Source organism: Schistocerca nitens, chromosome 1, assembly GCF_023898315.1.
Source record: "Schistocerca nitens isolate TAMUIC-IGC-003100 chromosome 1, iqSchNite1.1, whole genome shotgun sequence".
Lineage (NCBI taxonomy): Eukaryota > Metazoa > Arthropoda > Insecta > Orthoptera > Acrididae > Schistocerca > Schistocerca nitens.
Genome location: NC_064614.1, coordinates 1,014,748,279 through 1,014,766,206, shown reverse-complemented (window position 1 = coordinate 1,014,766,206; position 17,928 = coordinate 1,014,748,279). Strand labels below are relative to the sequence as shown.

Here is a 17,928-nt window from a genome sequence, read left to right as displayed (position 1 = left end):
CAAATCAGCACCTCTTTAAATATTCAGTTACTAATGTAAGCAAACAACAATAAACAAAATAGTTTGAGAGTGGGCATAAAGTAACCCCCCCACCCCCACCCCACACGCCCACCCAGTCTTGCAACAGTTAAGCAATAAATTTACATAAATGTTTTGCTACTATGTGTAAATAATGGAAAATCCAGGATGGAATAACGACAATATTATGGAAAGGATAGTTTGCTACTCACAATATAGAGAAGATACTGAGAGTCACACATAGGTACAACAGGAAGATTGCTATATATTTAAGCTTCTGGCCAAATGTCCTCTTCTGAAGTAGAAAACACAAACACATTCACACACACATGACTACCAACTCTATCTGCTGAAGGAACGGGGTTTGTGAGCAGTCATGGACAAGGATACTGCACAGGTTCGGTGGGCAGAGGAATACAATTGTGGGAGGGATGAGAAGTGTGGTGGATTGGTATATTCCTCATTTCAGGGCATAATGAAAGATTGCATCCTGGCATATCATATGACTCAGTTGCTCCAGTCCTGAGTGGTAATGAGTCATGAGGGGAAAGTTCCTTTGTGGCTGGCTGGCGGGTACAAAGTGGAGATATTGCTGGTGGCTGGTAGGTTTGATGAGGGGACAGGTAGTGATGTAGTCATCCTTGAGGTGGAGGTCAACATTAAGGAAGGTGGCTTGTTGTGTTGAGAAGGAACTTGTGAAGCAAATGGAGGGGGATATGCTGTGGTTCTGGAGGAGTGTGAACAGAGCATCTGCACCCTCGATCCAGATCATAAAGATGTCCTCAATGAATCTGAACCAAGTGAAGGATTTGGGATTCTGGGTGGTTTGGAAGGATTCCTCTACATTGCCTATGAATAGGATAGCACAGGATGGTGCCAAGCAGGTGACCATTGCTGTATAATGGATTTCTTTGTACGTGATGCCTTCAAAGGAGAAGTAATTGCAGGTGAAAATATAGTTGGTCATGGTGATCATGAAGGTGGTTGTACATTTGAAAACAACCAGGCATTGGAAAAGGTAGTATTCAACAGGTGCATGGTCATGGGCATTAGCGATGTTAGAGCAGAGGGAGACGGTATCAAGAGAGATGAGCAGGGTGTTGTGTGGTAAAGGACAGGAACTGTGGAGAGTCAGTGAAGGAAATGGTTGGTGTCTTTTATTTAGGAGGATAGGTTACAATTAATAGGCTGAAGGTGTTGATCCACAGGAGCAGAGATTCTCTCAGTGGGGGCACAGTAACCAGCCACAATGGGGCATCTTGAGTGGCTGGGTTTGAGGTCTGTAGGGTGATGTGCTGAGGTTTTGGAGGAGTGTGGACAGGGTGTCATCCTCAGTCCAGATCATGAAGATGTCCGCAATGAATGTGAAACAGGTGAGTGCGGGAAATGGTAGGGCTAACATGAGAGAGAGACTCAGAGGAGAGGTTGTGGGGTGGGTCTAAGGGTTTGAGATCCTCTTGGACTGGTGAGTTGTAATATAGTGTGTAGCAATCTACCCTATTCACAATACTGTCATTACTCCATCCTGGACTCTCCACTGTTTGATTTTGCCTAGTGGTTGTTCTTCCATCCCACAACCCAGTGCTGTTCTCTTTTGTTACTATTCTCTAATACATTACTTCACTCAGTGTGCATCCTTTTCTGTCTCTTCTTTCCTATGTTTTTCACCTGTTGCTTTCCAAACTGCACAAGCCCTGACTGATGAACCACACTGTAACAACCATCTCATGCACACACAACACATGGATATGTGATCAAGCTGATTGTTGGTGCAGCATCTCATGTCCCACATTATTTACGCCAATATAATTAACCCTGAACCTTCAAACTAATCATACTTCGTCCCTCTCTTCCAAATTTTCAAGCGTATTTTCCAAACCTTCCTGTACCACACCAACTTGTTGAACTCTGATCTACCAACCTCATCCCTTTTCTTTCTCTTCCCTTATTTCAGCAAGCACACACTGACTTGCATTCCACACCATCATTTTTTTTCTTTTATCTGATTGTGTTTCCATGTCAATATTAGTTCAGTTTTCTCTTGCAATATCAGCATTACTCTTCAGATTTCACCTTTTCCCCCCATACTTCATCAATTCCACACTTTTTGTGGTTTTCTCCATGCATGTTTACATAATTTACATATTTTACCAGCCCTTCCATGTATTTTTACATATTCTATATATTTTAGGCGTATTTTATCCTCCACCATGGATCCTTGCTCCTTCCATCTGTGGCCATAAAGCAATGTTTCCCTATCCCTAGTCAGAACACACATACTGTTCCTGTGTTATTGTCTATCTCATGGAATTCCACCGCCCACCCAAATGGCCTTACCATCAAATTACCCACCTCTGGCTGCAACCCCTCCTTACAGAATGACCTCTATTTGTTCAAATTCTGCCAGTTCATAACCCTCACCAACCTAGTCCTACAAAACCATGGAAATCAGTCTCAAACCTCCTTGCAATACTTCCTCTTCATTTGTAAAATTCTACTGCTCTGCAATCCCAAATTCCTGCACCCCATCTCTCACACTAAAACTCTTGCCCTCTAGGAACTGGAGCAGCATACACAATGCTATCTCGAAACAACTCTCCAAACTGTTCTCCTCCTACTCCTAGCTTGGACTACCACTATGCACCACCTTTACAACCATGTCCAAAGGTCCCCCACATTACCACATAGCCAACAAACCCTACCTCACATATCTACTACATTTACCACTCCCTCAAAAACTCCCTCCCACAACCATACAGAATCTAGGACCAAAACAGAGCCAAAACACAGTTCCTCCAAAAGCCAAAACACAGTCCCTACAATAGCCTTAGTCCTACAGAAGCAATAGTCCTTTCCAAAGGCCTTACCTTTTGCCCCACTCCTAAATTCAATCATCTTGGGCTGGTTAAAAACCTTCTCTCCTCCTCCCGATCCCCACAGTGGAAATGCTTTTTTGCCACCAACCCTCTCAATCACAGTAAAACCCAAACAACCCTGTCAGACTCATATTGCAGTGTTTCAAGAATTTCTGCATAAATTCTAGAACCATTCAGCCTTCTACCACCTCAAACACAGGATAGTTTAGAAATGAGTGTGAGAGAGCAGAATCCTACCTACTGCACATCACATGTTTGGTTTAAATTCAGTCGCAGGATGAATGTAGACGTGGCAGTCAAACGGCACCGACAAGTCCATGGATGTTTAGTGAGTGTGTACAAGGGGACCATGGAGTATTTATGTGACTCTGTAATAATAGTGTCAGTGGCTATTGTTAGTGAAGAAAGAACTCCTAAACAACTCTTATTCCAGCCTTGCTAGAGGCAATATGTATTTGTGAATCCTGTGATATAGAGTTATGGTTATTAAGCTAACTCTTTTGTGGATGTAATTAGATTTGTTTCTGATGTGAGGCGATACAAGTGACTAACAATAAGTCAGATTTTTATGTGAGAAGGGAGAAGTTTGTTCTGTATGAAGTTTAAATACAGGGTGATTCAAAAAGAATATCACAACTTTAGGAATTTAAAACTCTGCAACGACAAAAGGCAGAGCTAAGCACTATCTGTCGGCGAATTAAGGGAGCTATAAAGTTTCATTTAGTTGTACATTTGTTCGCTTGAGGCGCTGTTGACTAGGCATCAGCGTCAGTTGATGCTACGATGGCGACCGCTCAACAGAAAGCTTTTTGTGTACGGAACACTCAGTATTCGGGAAAGTCAACCATCACAATGTCTGTATATGGGGCACTGAGAATCCGCGGGAAACAACTCAGTATGAACGTGACTCGCCTAAGGTGAACGTTTTCTGTGCCATTTCAGCCAATAAAGTTTTTGATCCCTTTTTCTTCGAAGGTGCTACTGTAACTGGACTACAGTATCTGGAGATGTTTGAGAATTGGCTGTTCCCTCAGCTCGAACAAGAAGCACAATAATTCATATTTCAGCAGGATGGAGCGCCACCACATGGGCACTTATCTGTCCGTAACTACCTGAATGTCAACTACCCGAGGCGATGGATCGGCCGCCAGGCAGCCCGTGACAGAGCACTTCATCACTGGCCTCCAAGAAGCCCTGATCTTACCCCCTGCGATTTTTTCTTATGGGGGTATGTTAAGGATATGGTGTTTCGGCCACCTCTCCCAGCCACCATTGATGATTTGAAACGAGAAATAACAGCAGTTATCCAAACTGTTACGCCTGATATGCTACAGAGAGTGTGGAACGAGTTGGAGTATCGGGTTGATATTGCTCGTGTGTCTGGAGGGGGCCATATTGAACATCTCTGAACTTGTTTTTGAGTGAAAAAAAACCTTTTTAAATACTCTTTGTAATGATGTATAACAGAAGATTATATTATGTTTCTTTCATTAAATACACATTTTTAAAGTTGTGGTATTCTTTTTGAATCACCCTGTATATCGTTAGTTGATGAAAAGTAACCTTTGAGTATCTACTTATTTCACAAGTAGAGGGAGAATTTTAAATATTCCTGTTCCTAGCATCACTCTTCAGAGAAGAAGTTTCAAGAAATTCTAGAAGCCAGCAAATAAGATCAGTTGTGGACAACAAGTAAGTCATCTCTTAAAAGGAGGAAAAGTCACTATATCTACTTCACACTTAAACTGTCATCCAAAGTGTTAGAACATGGCGACCAGTGAGAAAGGACAGAACAAGCAGGAATTCTAAGACCAAAAAAGGAGGAAAGAAGCTGTTGTATGTTGCCATAGCAACTGAACCAAATATGACAAAAAAAATTTACTCTGAGACAACGGAACATGCTCAAGTATTTAAAAGAAAAAAATTTTTGAATTGAGAAATAGAGAAGAAGATTCTAATGTGTTTCTCTAAGAAGAAATATACCTAGAACACTTTGATTAAGAAGATCCGGTGCGGAGTGTAGAGCACTCACACAAATTGCAGGGACGGAGACACGGAAACCAACATCTGAAGCCGCTGGCACCAGTTGCTGATCACCGGTGCTGACCTGCCTCCACATCCGCTCACCGACGTAGTGCAAATTCTCCCCCGGATGGGTGTAAAACAGAACTTTAATGTTTTAGTACAAAGTGGTAGAAACTGTTCAGTGAACTTTATTAGTGTAGTTATCACACTGAAAGTTATTAAATGCTTAACAAGATCTAAAGCTTGCAAGAATGTGGATGACATACAACAAGTCAAGGAAACTAAAGATCCAGCTATGGCTATGAAAGTTAGTAATGAAGTGCCTGACTGATCTGAGCTAGTAAATTTAATCAAAACTCAAAATGTAAAGAAAATTCTCGATTAGGTACCTAGAGTGAAGCTTTAAATGCTCAATTGAATGCCCAGAGTGAAGCTTTAAGTACTCAATTAAATGCTCAATTGAAGACTCAGAGTGAAACTGTAGGTTTGTTAAATGCCAAAGTCAATTCACAAAGTAAAGAATTTAGTAATCTATGTGAAGGCATGGGTGCTATGAAGACTGAATTCGATGCATTAAATAATAAAGTAGATAATTTAAAAATAGATTTAAAGAATGAATTGACTAGTTCCTTGACCCTTCAGGTAAATCAAATGTTTACTGACCTTAGTCAGAAACAGAATGATAATTTCCTAGATCTATCAAAAAAGTTGAAATTTAAAGTTGAAGACAGATGTAATACTGTAGAATCTGAAAACAATGAAAAGTTAGGATCCTTTGAAAATCTATGTAGTGTTAAGTTTAATGCTATAAAGCAGGGACTGAGTACTTTAAAAGAGAACGCCTGATAAGCTGAACAAATTAATGCCTCCATTCAATTGCAAATTACAAGTTTAAGTACATGAGTAGACGATGTAGAAAGAAGCTTCAAACAGAAAATAGCAAGCTCTGATATAATAAATGTAAGTAGTCTGGAGGAACAAGATGAAGAATTTATAGATCAGAAAGTCACTGAGCGAATAACATCCAGGAATGTATCGCTTATTCCTTCTTCTGAACTTAATGATACCAGGAAGGGAATGGACGATGTGTGGAAAGAGATTAAGCTTATTCAAGACAAAGTAGAAAAAAGAATATCTTCACCTAATGTGGTGTTAACTAGTAAAGTGGTGACTGATTTGCAGTGGGTAGACTTTCAAAAGAAGCAAAGCGAAATACTAGTCTGCCAGTGCACAAGAAAAGTTAATATCAGATCCATGGGACCCAGGCGGAGTCATATATCCCTCAGGGACATTAACATTCTGAGTTAACGGGCAGAGTGACAACCATCAGATCCCAAGTTGTATTCGATGTGTCTTCCAAAATTGTTTTCCTGCACCGAATTTCCTTAAAATCTTAAACTATTCTGTCATCTATTCGTAACATCTATTACTATCCTGTAACCTCATTATTAGGAATCTGGATATGACAATAAAAGAGAGACTGATTTAAGAGAATCCCTGAAAAAAAGTGATATCGAGACAATTTAAAATTGAATAGATTATTATATTTATGGATAATATAATATGAAGTGACTAATGAAACAACTGTGATACCATAGTGTATAGATTTTTTATTTTGTATAGAGTATTTTATACCTTTTATGAGATGTGATACAGATGCGAGGATTTGTATAGTTTTTGAAAGGGGTGGGTATAGTGGATAAAACCATGGTTTATGAGAACAAAAAATCATGGCTAACACAAAACATATATAACACCTTTCAAACAACCTTCACAAACAAGTGTGCCTGATTCTTCACCATTTGCTGTTTCGATAGGGTTGCTAAGATTTCCTTCAGGGACCTCAAAGGTGAAGGTGGCAATGTCCGTTCTGTAGGAGATGATTTAACACCAAACCTCCTCCGGTGTCTCACTCAAGTACCTGAGAGGTAGGGATCCTGGGGAAGGCGGTTGGGAAGGGTTTTCTGTCTTTGGGGCTACCTTCTTTCTCTTCTTCGATCTTAGCAACCACATCTATTTTTTTTCCTTTCTTACTTCTTATTTGATGACCTATCTATTTTTTCCCTGTTTCCATATTCACAAACTTCTATCGCTGAAGTCCTTCCTTGTTTCCATGGTTTATAATAACCTACATCTTATCTTTAGATAAGAAGGCCGAAGAATCAGACTACATGAACACACATCTGCATACACATAAGTATACCCTTATACACAAACATTGAAATTACAGACTAAAAAGCCTGTCACGATGTGTAAATCGACAGGTATTGTAGGGGAAAAATATGTGTAGACAGGGAAATATGCACACACATATATATACAAAAACTATGGCGATTCCACATCGCATATTTATATAAGTACTATGAAGATTCTACATCGAGTATGCATAGGAAAGAGAACGTACACCAGAGTGGAATTAATCGTGATAGTCATTTAAGAAAAGGTCACTGCAATAAGTACTCTGACAAACTGATAAATTTTTGGATAGTGGGACTTGAATAGTATATGCAGACATATTATCTATTGAGAGTATAGAAGTTGAGAAGTAGAGGAGGACTCTAGGGACTGAATGATGTATTAAAAAGTAAATGCGGAGTGTAAAATAAATTTGTGTCTTTACCAGAGAATACCTAATTATAGTATACATAGAAACGTATACCAGAGTAATGAACCGTGAGGCCTACTCAGAAAGGATAAGGGATAGTATACATAAAACCTGTACTGGGGTAATGAACCATGAGGACTACTCAGAAAGGATAAGGGGGGAGTACCCGGCTTTTGCTAAGTATGTAGGAAAGGGGTGCCTACATGGAGATATGATGACATGTGGCCTAAAAAAAAGGGATGTATTATTAGGGGTGTACCTATCAGAATGGAAAGAGGAAGTGCTCTCATAAGGTCAACCCACAAGCAAGGTATAGGTACTGATCCTAGGAGAAGGGACAGTATTGTGACAGAAGTCACAAATTTTATAGCGGTTATTCTAGAAAGTTTGAATTCTATGCACAACTAGCATTATTATGTTTCATGAAAGTTTGCTAGGGCAAGAGAACACTTCCATTTTGCCCAGAGTTCCTCCAAGCTACAAAAATAGTAAGAATAGTACATACTAAGGAAAGGTAGTACAAAAGATGAGAACAGAAATAGATTACTCATGTGTCATGAACATCTGGAATTTACAATTGGAAATAAAGGAGTCCTCACAATTCCTAAATACTAGTGAAGAGCTGACTAAAACCTCGAGGGAATGCTCATGGCTTAATATTTAAGTAGGATGAGAGAGAATAACAAAGTAGTAAGCGAAAGATTATTCACGGTTATTGAAAGAAAAGAAATGTATACTGTTAAAATAAGAAATTTTTATTATGTGTGATATTATTTACATAATGATTATGTATAAAATATCATGTGTTCGATCTGAGGGGAGGGATATGTAGTGTTTCGAGAATTTCTGCATTAATTCTATAACCACTCAGCCTTCTACTGTCTCGAACACACAACATTTTAGATATGAGTGTGAGAGAGCAGAATCCTACCTACTGCGCATCATATGTCTGTGTGTGCACGTTCAAATTCAGTTGCAGGAAGAATGTAGACACGGCAGTTGAACGGCACCGACAAGTACCTGTCGGGCAGTCCATGGATGTTTAGTGAATGCATACGAGAGGACCATGGAGTATTTATGTAACTTCTGTGATTATAGTGTCAGTGGATATTGTTAGTGAAAAAAAGAACTTTAAAAAAACTTTTGTCTTAGCCTTGGTGAAGGGAAGACGTTTATTCTGTTTTATGTTGAGAGTGGACATGGTTTTTAAACCAACTTTCTCTCATATGTAACTTATTGTGTTTCTAATGCTTGGAGACACGAGAGGCTTATGAAACTGTATTTCCTTATGTGAAGTGTGGAATTTGTAAAATGTCCGAAGTTAAAATATACAAGAAGCAAATGAAACTTGGTATGTCTACTTATTTTTATAAGTAGAAAGAGTCTTAAGAAATTCCTGTACCTAGCAGCATAGTTCTGAGGAGAAGTGGGAGAAGCTAAAGAGAGTTTGCAGCAGCAGGCCAGCCAGCAGAGAAGGTTGGCCGAACATCTCAAATAAGTCATATTGTTAAAGAAGTGGAAGTTTGCATACATACTTCAACACTTTAAGTTGCCCAAAGCATTAGAATATCACTCCTCCAACCAACCATGATCAAGCCCCACTGCCCCCAACCACAAACAGAATTACTTAACCTCAAACCTTGCCTCATCATCATTCCCCAAATCCCTCAAGATGGAACCTAACATTACAGCTCCAGAAAGAACCACAATCTACCACCTAAAATCTGATCCTGAACTTATGTATAATCCTAACAGCACACGAAGGCTCGACAACTGTGGTTTTGAACTACAGAGTTTACCTGGAGAATGGATTCCACCAGCTTTCACATTCCTCCATCTAAAAATCCAGCAACAGTGACCCCACACCAGAAATCTAACAGGATCTTCAGTCCTTCCTCAAATCCTTAGGCCCATCCCAGAAACTCTCTCTGAGTCTTATCTCTCCTTGCCCCTCAGAGCCTTGCACTCCTACCTTCTACATGCTTCCTAAAGTCCACAAACCCAACTACCCAGGACACCCCGCTGGGAGATACTCTACTCTTGTGGGCCAACAGCTTTACTCCATTACCTGTAACCTACCCTTCTATATAAAAGACACAAACCATATCCTCCACCAACTCTTCACAGTTCCTGGTCCTTTATCACACGGCCATCTCCTTGTCACAATTGATGCCACCTCCATCTACACTAACATCCCCAATGCCCATGGTCTTGTCACTGTTGAAAACCACCTTCTCCAATCCCTGACTAACTCCAAACCAAACACCTCCTTCCTGGTCACCATGACTAACTACATCCTCACCCAAAATTACTTCTTCTGTGAAGGCATCACCTACAAACAGATCCATGGTACAGCAATGGCACACGCATCGCACCATGCTATGCAAATCTATTCATGGACCACGTAGAGAAATCCTTCCCAACCATCCAGAATCCTAATCGTCTCACCTGCTTCAAATTCATTAATAAACTCTTCGTGATCTGGATTGAGGGTGGGTGAGGACCTCTTGTAAACATTCCTCCAGAACTTCAACATTTTCTTCACCATTCGCTTCATCTGGTCCTCCGCAAACCAAAAGGCCACCAACAACAATGTTGGCATCCACCTCAAGGATGGCTACATCAGTACCTCCATCTTCAGGGTGATTTTTCCCACTGTATACAAACTTTAGGGATTGATCAATGAGAGGATATGGAACAAAAAATGTCAAATTAACTTATGTCTGGAAATGAGTTGTTTCCATGATAAAGGCCATCTATTCAATCACACACTGTTACAGAGACTGTGGTCTAATGCATGCTGTACCATGCAGCCACAGTTGAAAATGCTTTCTATGTGCCTTAATGCATGCCACAGATGTTCTGTCTCACACGTTCACATCAGTCAGGCTGCAACTGAACAGTGTCAAAGGCAGCATGAATATGCTGCCCCAGTGTGTCTATATGGAATGGGCTCTGCATATACGATACTTTTAAGATGGCCCCATAACCAGAAATCGCATGGGTTGGGATGCAGTGAATGAGCAGGCCATGCAACTGGACCCCCTCATCCAATCCAGAGCCCAGGTAAGATGCAATTGAGATGCCTCAGACTGGAGCACCATTATGTAGCAGCCACATAACCCTTTGAATTGTCAGTGGCACTTCTTCCAGCAGGTGAGGCAGTCACCTGCAAGAAACACCAATAGTTCTGGCCTGTTAGGTAATGTGGAAGGAAGACTGGTCCAAAATATGGTCACCAGCCACCCCGGACCACATATCCTGGTTGCATTGATGCTGATGATTTGCTGTCACCATACACATACTATCCCACAGATGACTGTTATGAAAGTTGAAGATACCACTCCGCGTAAAGGTGGCCTCATCTGCGAATAGGATGGATTGACACAGATCCCAGAATTGCGGTTGCCAGTGACAAAACTGCTCCTGATGTGGAAAGTACGTCACTAGTAAGCCCTGTACATGGTGTACTGAGAAAGGTTGTAACAATTGTCACAGAGAATGTTCCATCTTGCATGTGCTGGTGGGCCAACTTCCTGGTTCTGACACAGCAGTTAATCACATTTTACTCCAAGTCTGGTGTCCAAACACTTTGAGTACCTCCTTCATGATTTTCTGCTTCCTGAAACAACCCTGTCTCAGAATGGCGAAACACTGTTGCAAACTTTGAACGCTGTGGTTGCTGTCTGCGGGGATAGGGCTCCTGATACAACCTTTCTGCCCATTTCCATCTACCTTTCCGTAAGTCAACACCATGTTGGCAAGCTCTCAATGCGAATACAGAGCCATTGTGTACAACACTGTATCACATCCACTACAAGGCGAGTCACCAGGAAAAGTGAATCAGACCAACATTACCAAGAGAGTGCTAATGTAAGATGTAATAGGAACAGCACCACCCTCCAGGAGAAAAGCATGCATACTGTAACTGTGGCTGCATGGTATAGCGCATATTAGAATGCAGTCTCTGTAACAAAGTATGACTTAGTAAATGGTCTCTAGCATGCACTTCCAGACATAAGTTCATTAGACCTTTTTTGTTCCGTATCCTCTCATTGATCAATCCCTAGGATGTGTACATGGTGGAAAAAATCACCCTGTATATCAGATCTATCCTACACCAGCAGTATCTCCACTTTGACATCTGCCACCCATTTCATATTAAGAAGTCCCTTCAGTACAGTCTAGCCACCCACGGCCATCACATCTGTAATGAGGAGCAGTTTCTCTTCACATATACCAAGAATCACACTGAGGCCTTCACTGACCAAAATTATTCAGCTGGTCTTGTACAGAAACAGATCTTTCATGCCTGGTCTCGCCAGTCACCTACTGTTCCCACACACCCACCATCCAGCTACAAAGGAATACTCCCCCATGACTCAGTGCAACCCCGAGTTAGAGCAACCACATCACATTCTCCATCAGGGTTTCCACTACTTCTCATGATGCCCTGAAATGAGGAACATCCTATCTACTATCCTCTCTGCTCCTCACACAGTGGTATTCCACCAACCTATGCAATATCCTTGCCCACCCATACTCCACCCCTGCTTCCAACCCATTGCCTTATGGCTCACACCCCTGCTGTAAACCTAGATGCAAGACCTGTCCCACCACCACACACTCTTCCAGTCCGGTCCCAGGGCATCTCCTAGTCCATCAAAGGCAGGGCTACCCACAAAAGCAGTTAAGTGATCTACAAAGTAAGCTGCAACCACTGTGCCGTGTCCTATATGGGCTTGACAAACCTCAAGCTGTCTGCCTGCACGAATGGCCACCGACAAACCATGGTTGAGAGACAGATGGACCACCAAGTTGCTGAACACGCTGTCTACACAATGTTCTTGACTTTAATGATTGCTTTACAGCCTGTGTCATCTAAATCATTCCTATGAACACCAGCTTTTCTGAAATGTGCAGGAGGCCACTCTCCCGGAATACACCCAATGTTTCCATATCCCCTTGACATCAACCTTCGCTATCCTCATTCCTTCACCCATGTATCCCCTTCCTTGCTTCCACTTTAGGGTTACACAGCCTTCTATTCTACCAACGCACCCATTACCCTTTTCCCCTCCTCTACCTCCCTCTTTTTGTGCTCCCCTCCCGCCACCCCCTCTCTCAAACTTCCCAACTACTCCTAGCAGCCCTACATTGTCCCCAGCACATCCCTGCACGCTCCCACAAGCAGCACTACACTTTCCTCCACCCCTATCCTGCTATTCCATTCCCATCCCACTCCAGCCTTCTTCTTACCCTCCATCACTCAAAGATTGCTTTTTCCATCAGGTGCAGTTTCAGTTCACAGACCAGCATCAGAGGTCACAATGGTGCATTCAACCACATCTCTTACCTCTGGTGGTGGCCTGCAAACTGCAACTATGCCTGATGGAAAAAGCAATCTGTGACTGATGGAGGGTAAGGAGGAGGCTGAGGTGGGGCAGGTCATCCGTGACCATCACATCTGCAATGAAGAACAGCCATCTCCAAATATACCAAAAATCACACTTGAGGCCTTCACTATCCAAATTTATTCAGCCAGTCTTGTGCAGAAACGGTGTGTGTGTGTGCGCATTTGCACTTTCTACTTCAGAAGGAGGCCTTTTGGTTGAAAGCTTAAATGTATAGCAGTCTTTCTGTTGTGCCTGTCTGCAGCTCAACTTCTCCTCCATATGGTGAGTAGCAATCTATCCTTTTTATAATACTATTGCCATTAAGTACAGCAGACAAAAATTAATTATTTTTGGTTTGACAAAAATAGCACAAATACATATAGATTTTCAATTATTTTGCAACCTTGCAGATATTAGTTTTCTAACATTGTTTTCCCAATACCTCTAGAGACTTTAAATAGAATAGTATATATATAATATAATAATAATATATTTACTGACCCAATAGCCAAGCCAGCAATCTGTCAGATTTCTTGAAGTTTGCATCCCTGTCACTGATAATAGCACTGCAACTGCCAGGAAATGGCCTACTGCTTTCCAGTAGCTAGCATACACATTCCATGCCACTGCACCTGTCTCTCTCTCTTCTTCCTCTATTGTATGTTCATCATTCTGTGACATTATCGTAAGATCCTTCATATCTCCAGTATCTCCCATGGAATCAATAGGAAGTACCTCTGATTCCTCTTTTTTAAATTCTTGGCCATCAAGTTCACTCATGACTTCATCTGGTGACCCTGAAAAGATTTATTAAAATGCATTAGTCAATATAATCAAAGAAGAATTCTCTTGGTTAATAAATGTATAGTTCATAGACTAAATAAAAAGATAAGAAAGGAGAAACATGTGTAAGTCACTTGACTGCAGGCACAACCAAAATAATGAAGACTGGACAAAAGACACCAATAGGTTGTAAAAACCTGCATGTAATTATGGTGCATTCACCATTGTACTACCTTCCTCAGTAAAGTACTAAACTCAACAGTGATGAGGGAGAAGCTCACTGACACTTAATCATTAAGGTCCTGTATCAGTAGTATGGCAAAGTGTCAAAAGGTGGTACTAGTACTCAAGTTACCTGTGGTAAGTTTTCCAACTTTTTTAAAAATCACTTTGGGCATAAGGAGGGAACATAATCGTGTAAGATGGATGAGCAAGAATGTCTTTTAAAGAAGAGGAAAATTTGACTATAAATATAACAATAAGGAAGAAGGAGAAGAGTTTCATTTTCAGCACACATTTCAACATTGGGGATAATTTTTGTGTTGTTTCTACAATTATTAGTTTTCACTTAAATGCCTTATTGCTCTTCTTGAAAATATTGTTTGTATTACACATATTAATTATATTTGTATTGCCTTACACAAGCATTTTCAAGAAAAAGCCTTGAATACAAGAAGGACGTCACACACTCTGTAACACGAAGTATTATATTATAGGGCTGTCTTGTATTCATCTATTATGCCAACAAATATAATTTTTATATCACATTATATTATTTCAAACTCCAATCTAGCCGAGAAAAATAGTTATGGAAAATGAAGTCACACTGTCTACTTCCTTTTCAATCCAGAATATTTGTTTCTCTTTTTGTAATTTGAATGACGCTTTAGTCTTACTCTGTACATTTATTAACAAACCAATGCACGCAAATTCAATTCACTACTTGAGTGCTGTCAGTACTGATGCTGTCAATAACTACCTTGAATTCATAAAAGTCAGTTAGGTGATAACCGATACACAATCATTGTTCATATACTGGTGAGCTGATTCTGGCTGCTGCCTGAGGCAGTTGTGCACAGTGCACAATGCCAGCATAGAGTGGATCGGGATGGGGAGACAGAACAGACAAAGGGGAGACTGTGGTGAAGAAGTTGTGGATAGAGGATGAGTCAAGTTAGTGTCTTGGGGCGGGAGTGGATGTGGAAAACAAACTCAGAAAACTAACACACCTGCTGAATGTAACTAACTGGGACGAATTATTTCAAAAATGTGATCACAGTGCCCAAAGAATTTATGAAACATTCCACAACTACTTAACAGGTATGTTAAAGCTCATCTTGTTACAAAGAAATATCATAAAAGAAGAAAGGGTTGTTAAACGGCCTTGGCAAAGTAAATAATTCTAATGAAATGAAGGACTTCAAAATAATCAGTAAGAAACTGTAGTTTCAATTGGATAACAGAGATTCAATACTGATCTCATAAAATATAGTAAAAACCCTCAGCCTGGTCAGTAATTAATACTGTTAAAGGTGAAATCAGAAACTTTGTTTCAAAGGAGTATGCCACAGTGAAGTTTAAAATTGTCAAAGAAATGCAAAATTCATATAGTACAGATATTTTTAATATATCAAACAGTCTACTGAAAGAAATAATAAATTACACTGCAGCATCATTAACAAATTCTATAAACTTGGGTCTCATAGAAGGTTCTTTTTCTGATCCTCTCAAACTATCCAAGTTGACTCCAGTCTTTATGAAGGGTAGCAAATCTGATCCAGCAAATTTCAGGCCAATTTCTTTTATTCCAGTATTAGTCAAAGTCTTTGACGGAATAATGTATCAGCAGATGTATGAGTACCTAGAACTAAATGATATGTTAGGTACATCAGAGTTTGCTTACAATAAGGAAAAGTCAACTCTTAATGAGAGACATTTTAGTAGCATTTGAGGACTATGTTCACACACAGACAACCTTATGTGATCTGAGCAAGGCCTTTGACTGTGTTGACCACTCTGTTTTGCTCTCTAAACTTGAGTACTATGGAATATGTAACAAAAGTTCAAAAGTCGTCAAATCATACCTTAATAAAAGGAAGGAAGTGGTGAGTTCAGAAAGTCATCTTTCAAACACACTTGAGGTTCAACATGGAGTGCCACAAGGATCTAAACTAGGACCACTTCTATTCCTTGTACATATACATGACTTACTGGGAAACACAGATGTAAAATCGATATGTATGCAGATGATACAACTGTAGTGCTTCGAGAATTTTGGAGTAAATTCTAGAACCACTCAGTCTTCCACTGTTTTGAACACCCAATGTTTTAGAGGTGAGTGGGAGAAATGAATACGCCCTACAGCCCATCACCTATTTGTATGTGAAGGTCAAAAAACGGTTACAAGAAAAAGATTGACGTGGCAGCCGAACGGCGGCAGACAAGTACCTGCTGTACAGTCCACAGAGTTTCTGTGTATGGGTAGAGAAGAACAAGAAAAGTTTATGTAGTATTCTGTGCTCTTTAGTGTCTGTGCTGATTGTAAAAAGACTAATGAACAACTGAATATAGATTACTACGTACATTCACGTAGTGGACTCGCTTGACACTAGAGACTTTTAACTTACTTCATGTCTTGGCTGTGAACGAAGCAAGACACATGTATGATGTTCATAAATTAATTGGTTATGAAAGCAATGATATCTGAATATGTATAAATGAGTCTAATGTTTAAGGACTAAGTTAGCTTGCAGAAGTTGTTGTCTGTGGGAGCTGAAAATATAAAGTGATTGAACTGAAAAGTATTCTACGAGAACCCAAATTATTTTAAGGATAGAGAAGTAGTTTAATAAATTTCTTTAACCAGCTATAGTCTTCGGAGAGGAATCTTTTGGGAGATCGTCTTAGCTGATTACCCAGAGAAGAGGATCTGCTACACACAACATGCAAGTCAATTGACTTGAGAGACACATGAGCCTTGCAACCCAATATCACACTGTCTCTTGTCATCCGAAAATTGTTAGAAGGTGGCGACCCAAGAGACAGGATCCAAAGAAAACAAGAGACAGGACCCTAAGAAAATGGGAATTTTAAGACAGAAATGGGAGGAAGATATTATGAGTTGCCATAGCAACCAGGCCTAACAAGATGTGAGAACTGTTTCCAGTGATTGTATTGAGTCCAATAAACCACTGGAAGAAAGAGGCGAGTGCAACATAGTAAGAGGTGTGTGTGTGTGGGTGTGGGTGGGGGGTGGGGGGGGGGGGGTGGGGGGAAACAGAGAGAAGACCTTAACCTTTCAACTAAGAAGATTGAGTGTGGAGAGTAAGCCATTTTCACAGACATACATCGCGCTGACGCAGTAACCAGCCACCAATGCTGACTGCACCAGCTGTTGCTCACCAGTGCCAACTCGTGTCCGCTCACTGATGACGCTGAAACCAACATTCAACACTGCCAGCGCCACTGATTACACATTCGCTCACCAACGCAGCTAGAACTCTACGCCAGGTGGGCGAAAAACAATAATCGTTTAGCAAAGTTGAAGGAACTGTGCATGATAAACTGTTAGTGTATTTATTCTACTCAGTGGTGAATTTTCTTTAGATGATTACTAGGTCTAAGATCAATAAAATTATGGATCAAGAACAGCAACTAGCAGAACCAGTCACAGCTATTAAAGTGACTAGGGAAATGCCAGACTTTTCTGAATTAGTGAATTTAATTAAAGCCCAGCGAGCAGATTCAGCAGCTGTAAATGCTCAAATTGCTGCTTTAAGAAAAGAGAGAGTCTCAGTACATTCTAGATTAGATGCTAAGTTAGATGATCAGAAGGCTGATTCAGCCACTCTAAGTGAAAAATTAGATGCTCAGGGTGAAATTTTATGTAATCAAAATGAAACCTTGAACAGTCAAGCAGCAAATATAGTTTTATTAAAGACTGAATTTGACTATTTAAATAATAAGGTAGAAAATTTAATCAAAAACAGGATGAGCAACTTCAAGATTTAACTAAAAAATTAGAATTTGACATTGAAGATAAATTTGATAATGTAGAAACAGCACTTGTCAAAAAATTGCATCATTTCAAAGCGTATGCAATGTTACATTTGATGTTGTAAATCAGAGGTTGCACGCCCTGAAGGAGAGTGTTGGAAAACAGGATAAGCTAATTCCTTTTGTCCAATTGGAAATTGCAGGCCTCAACGCTCAAGCTGATACTATG

At 40.3% G+C, this 17,928-nt stretch overlaps 1 protein-coding gene across 2 annotated transcripts in view; it reads right to left on the bottom strand.

Annotated features, from left to right (window-relative positions):
* Positions 1 to 17,928, bottom strand: part of LOC126196086 (ATP-binding cassette sub-family C member 10) — a 369,743-nt gene that overhangs the window by 115,352 nt on the left and 236,463 nt on the right. For both annotated transcript variants that reach the window (XM_049934541.1, XM_049934540.1), the window contains exon 14: positions 13,422 to 13,717. In XM_049934541.1, coding sequence (XP_049790498.1) covers positions 13,422 to 13,717 — 296 coding nt within the window. The remainder of the gene's footprint in view (positions 1 to 13,421; positions 13,718 to 17,928) is intronic.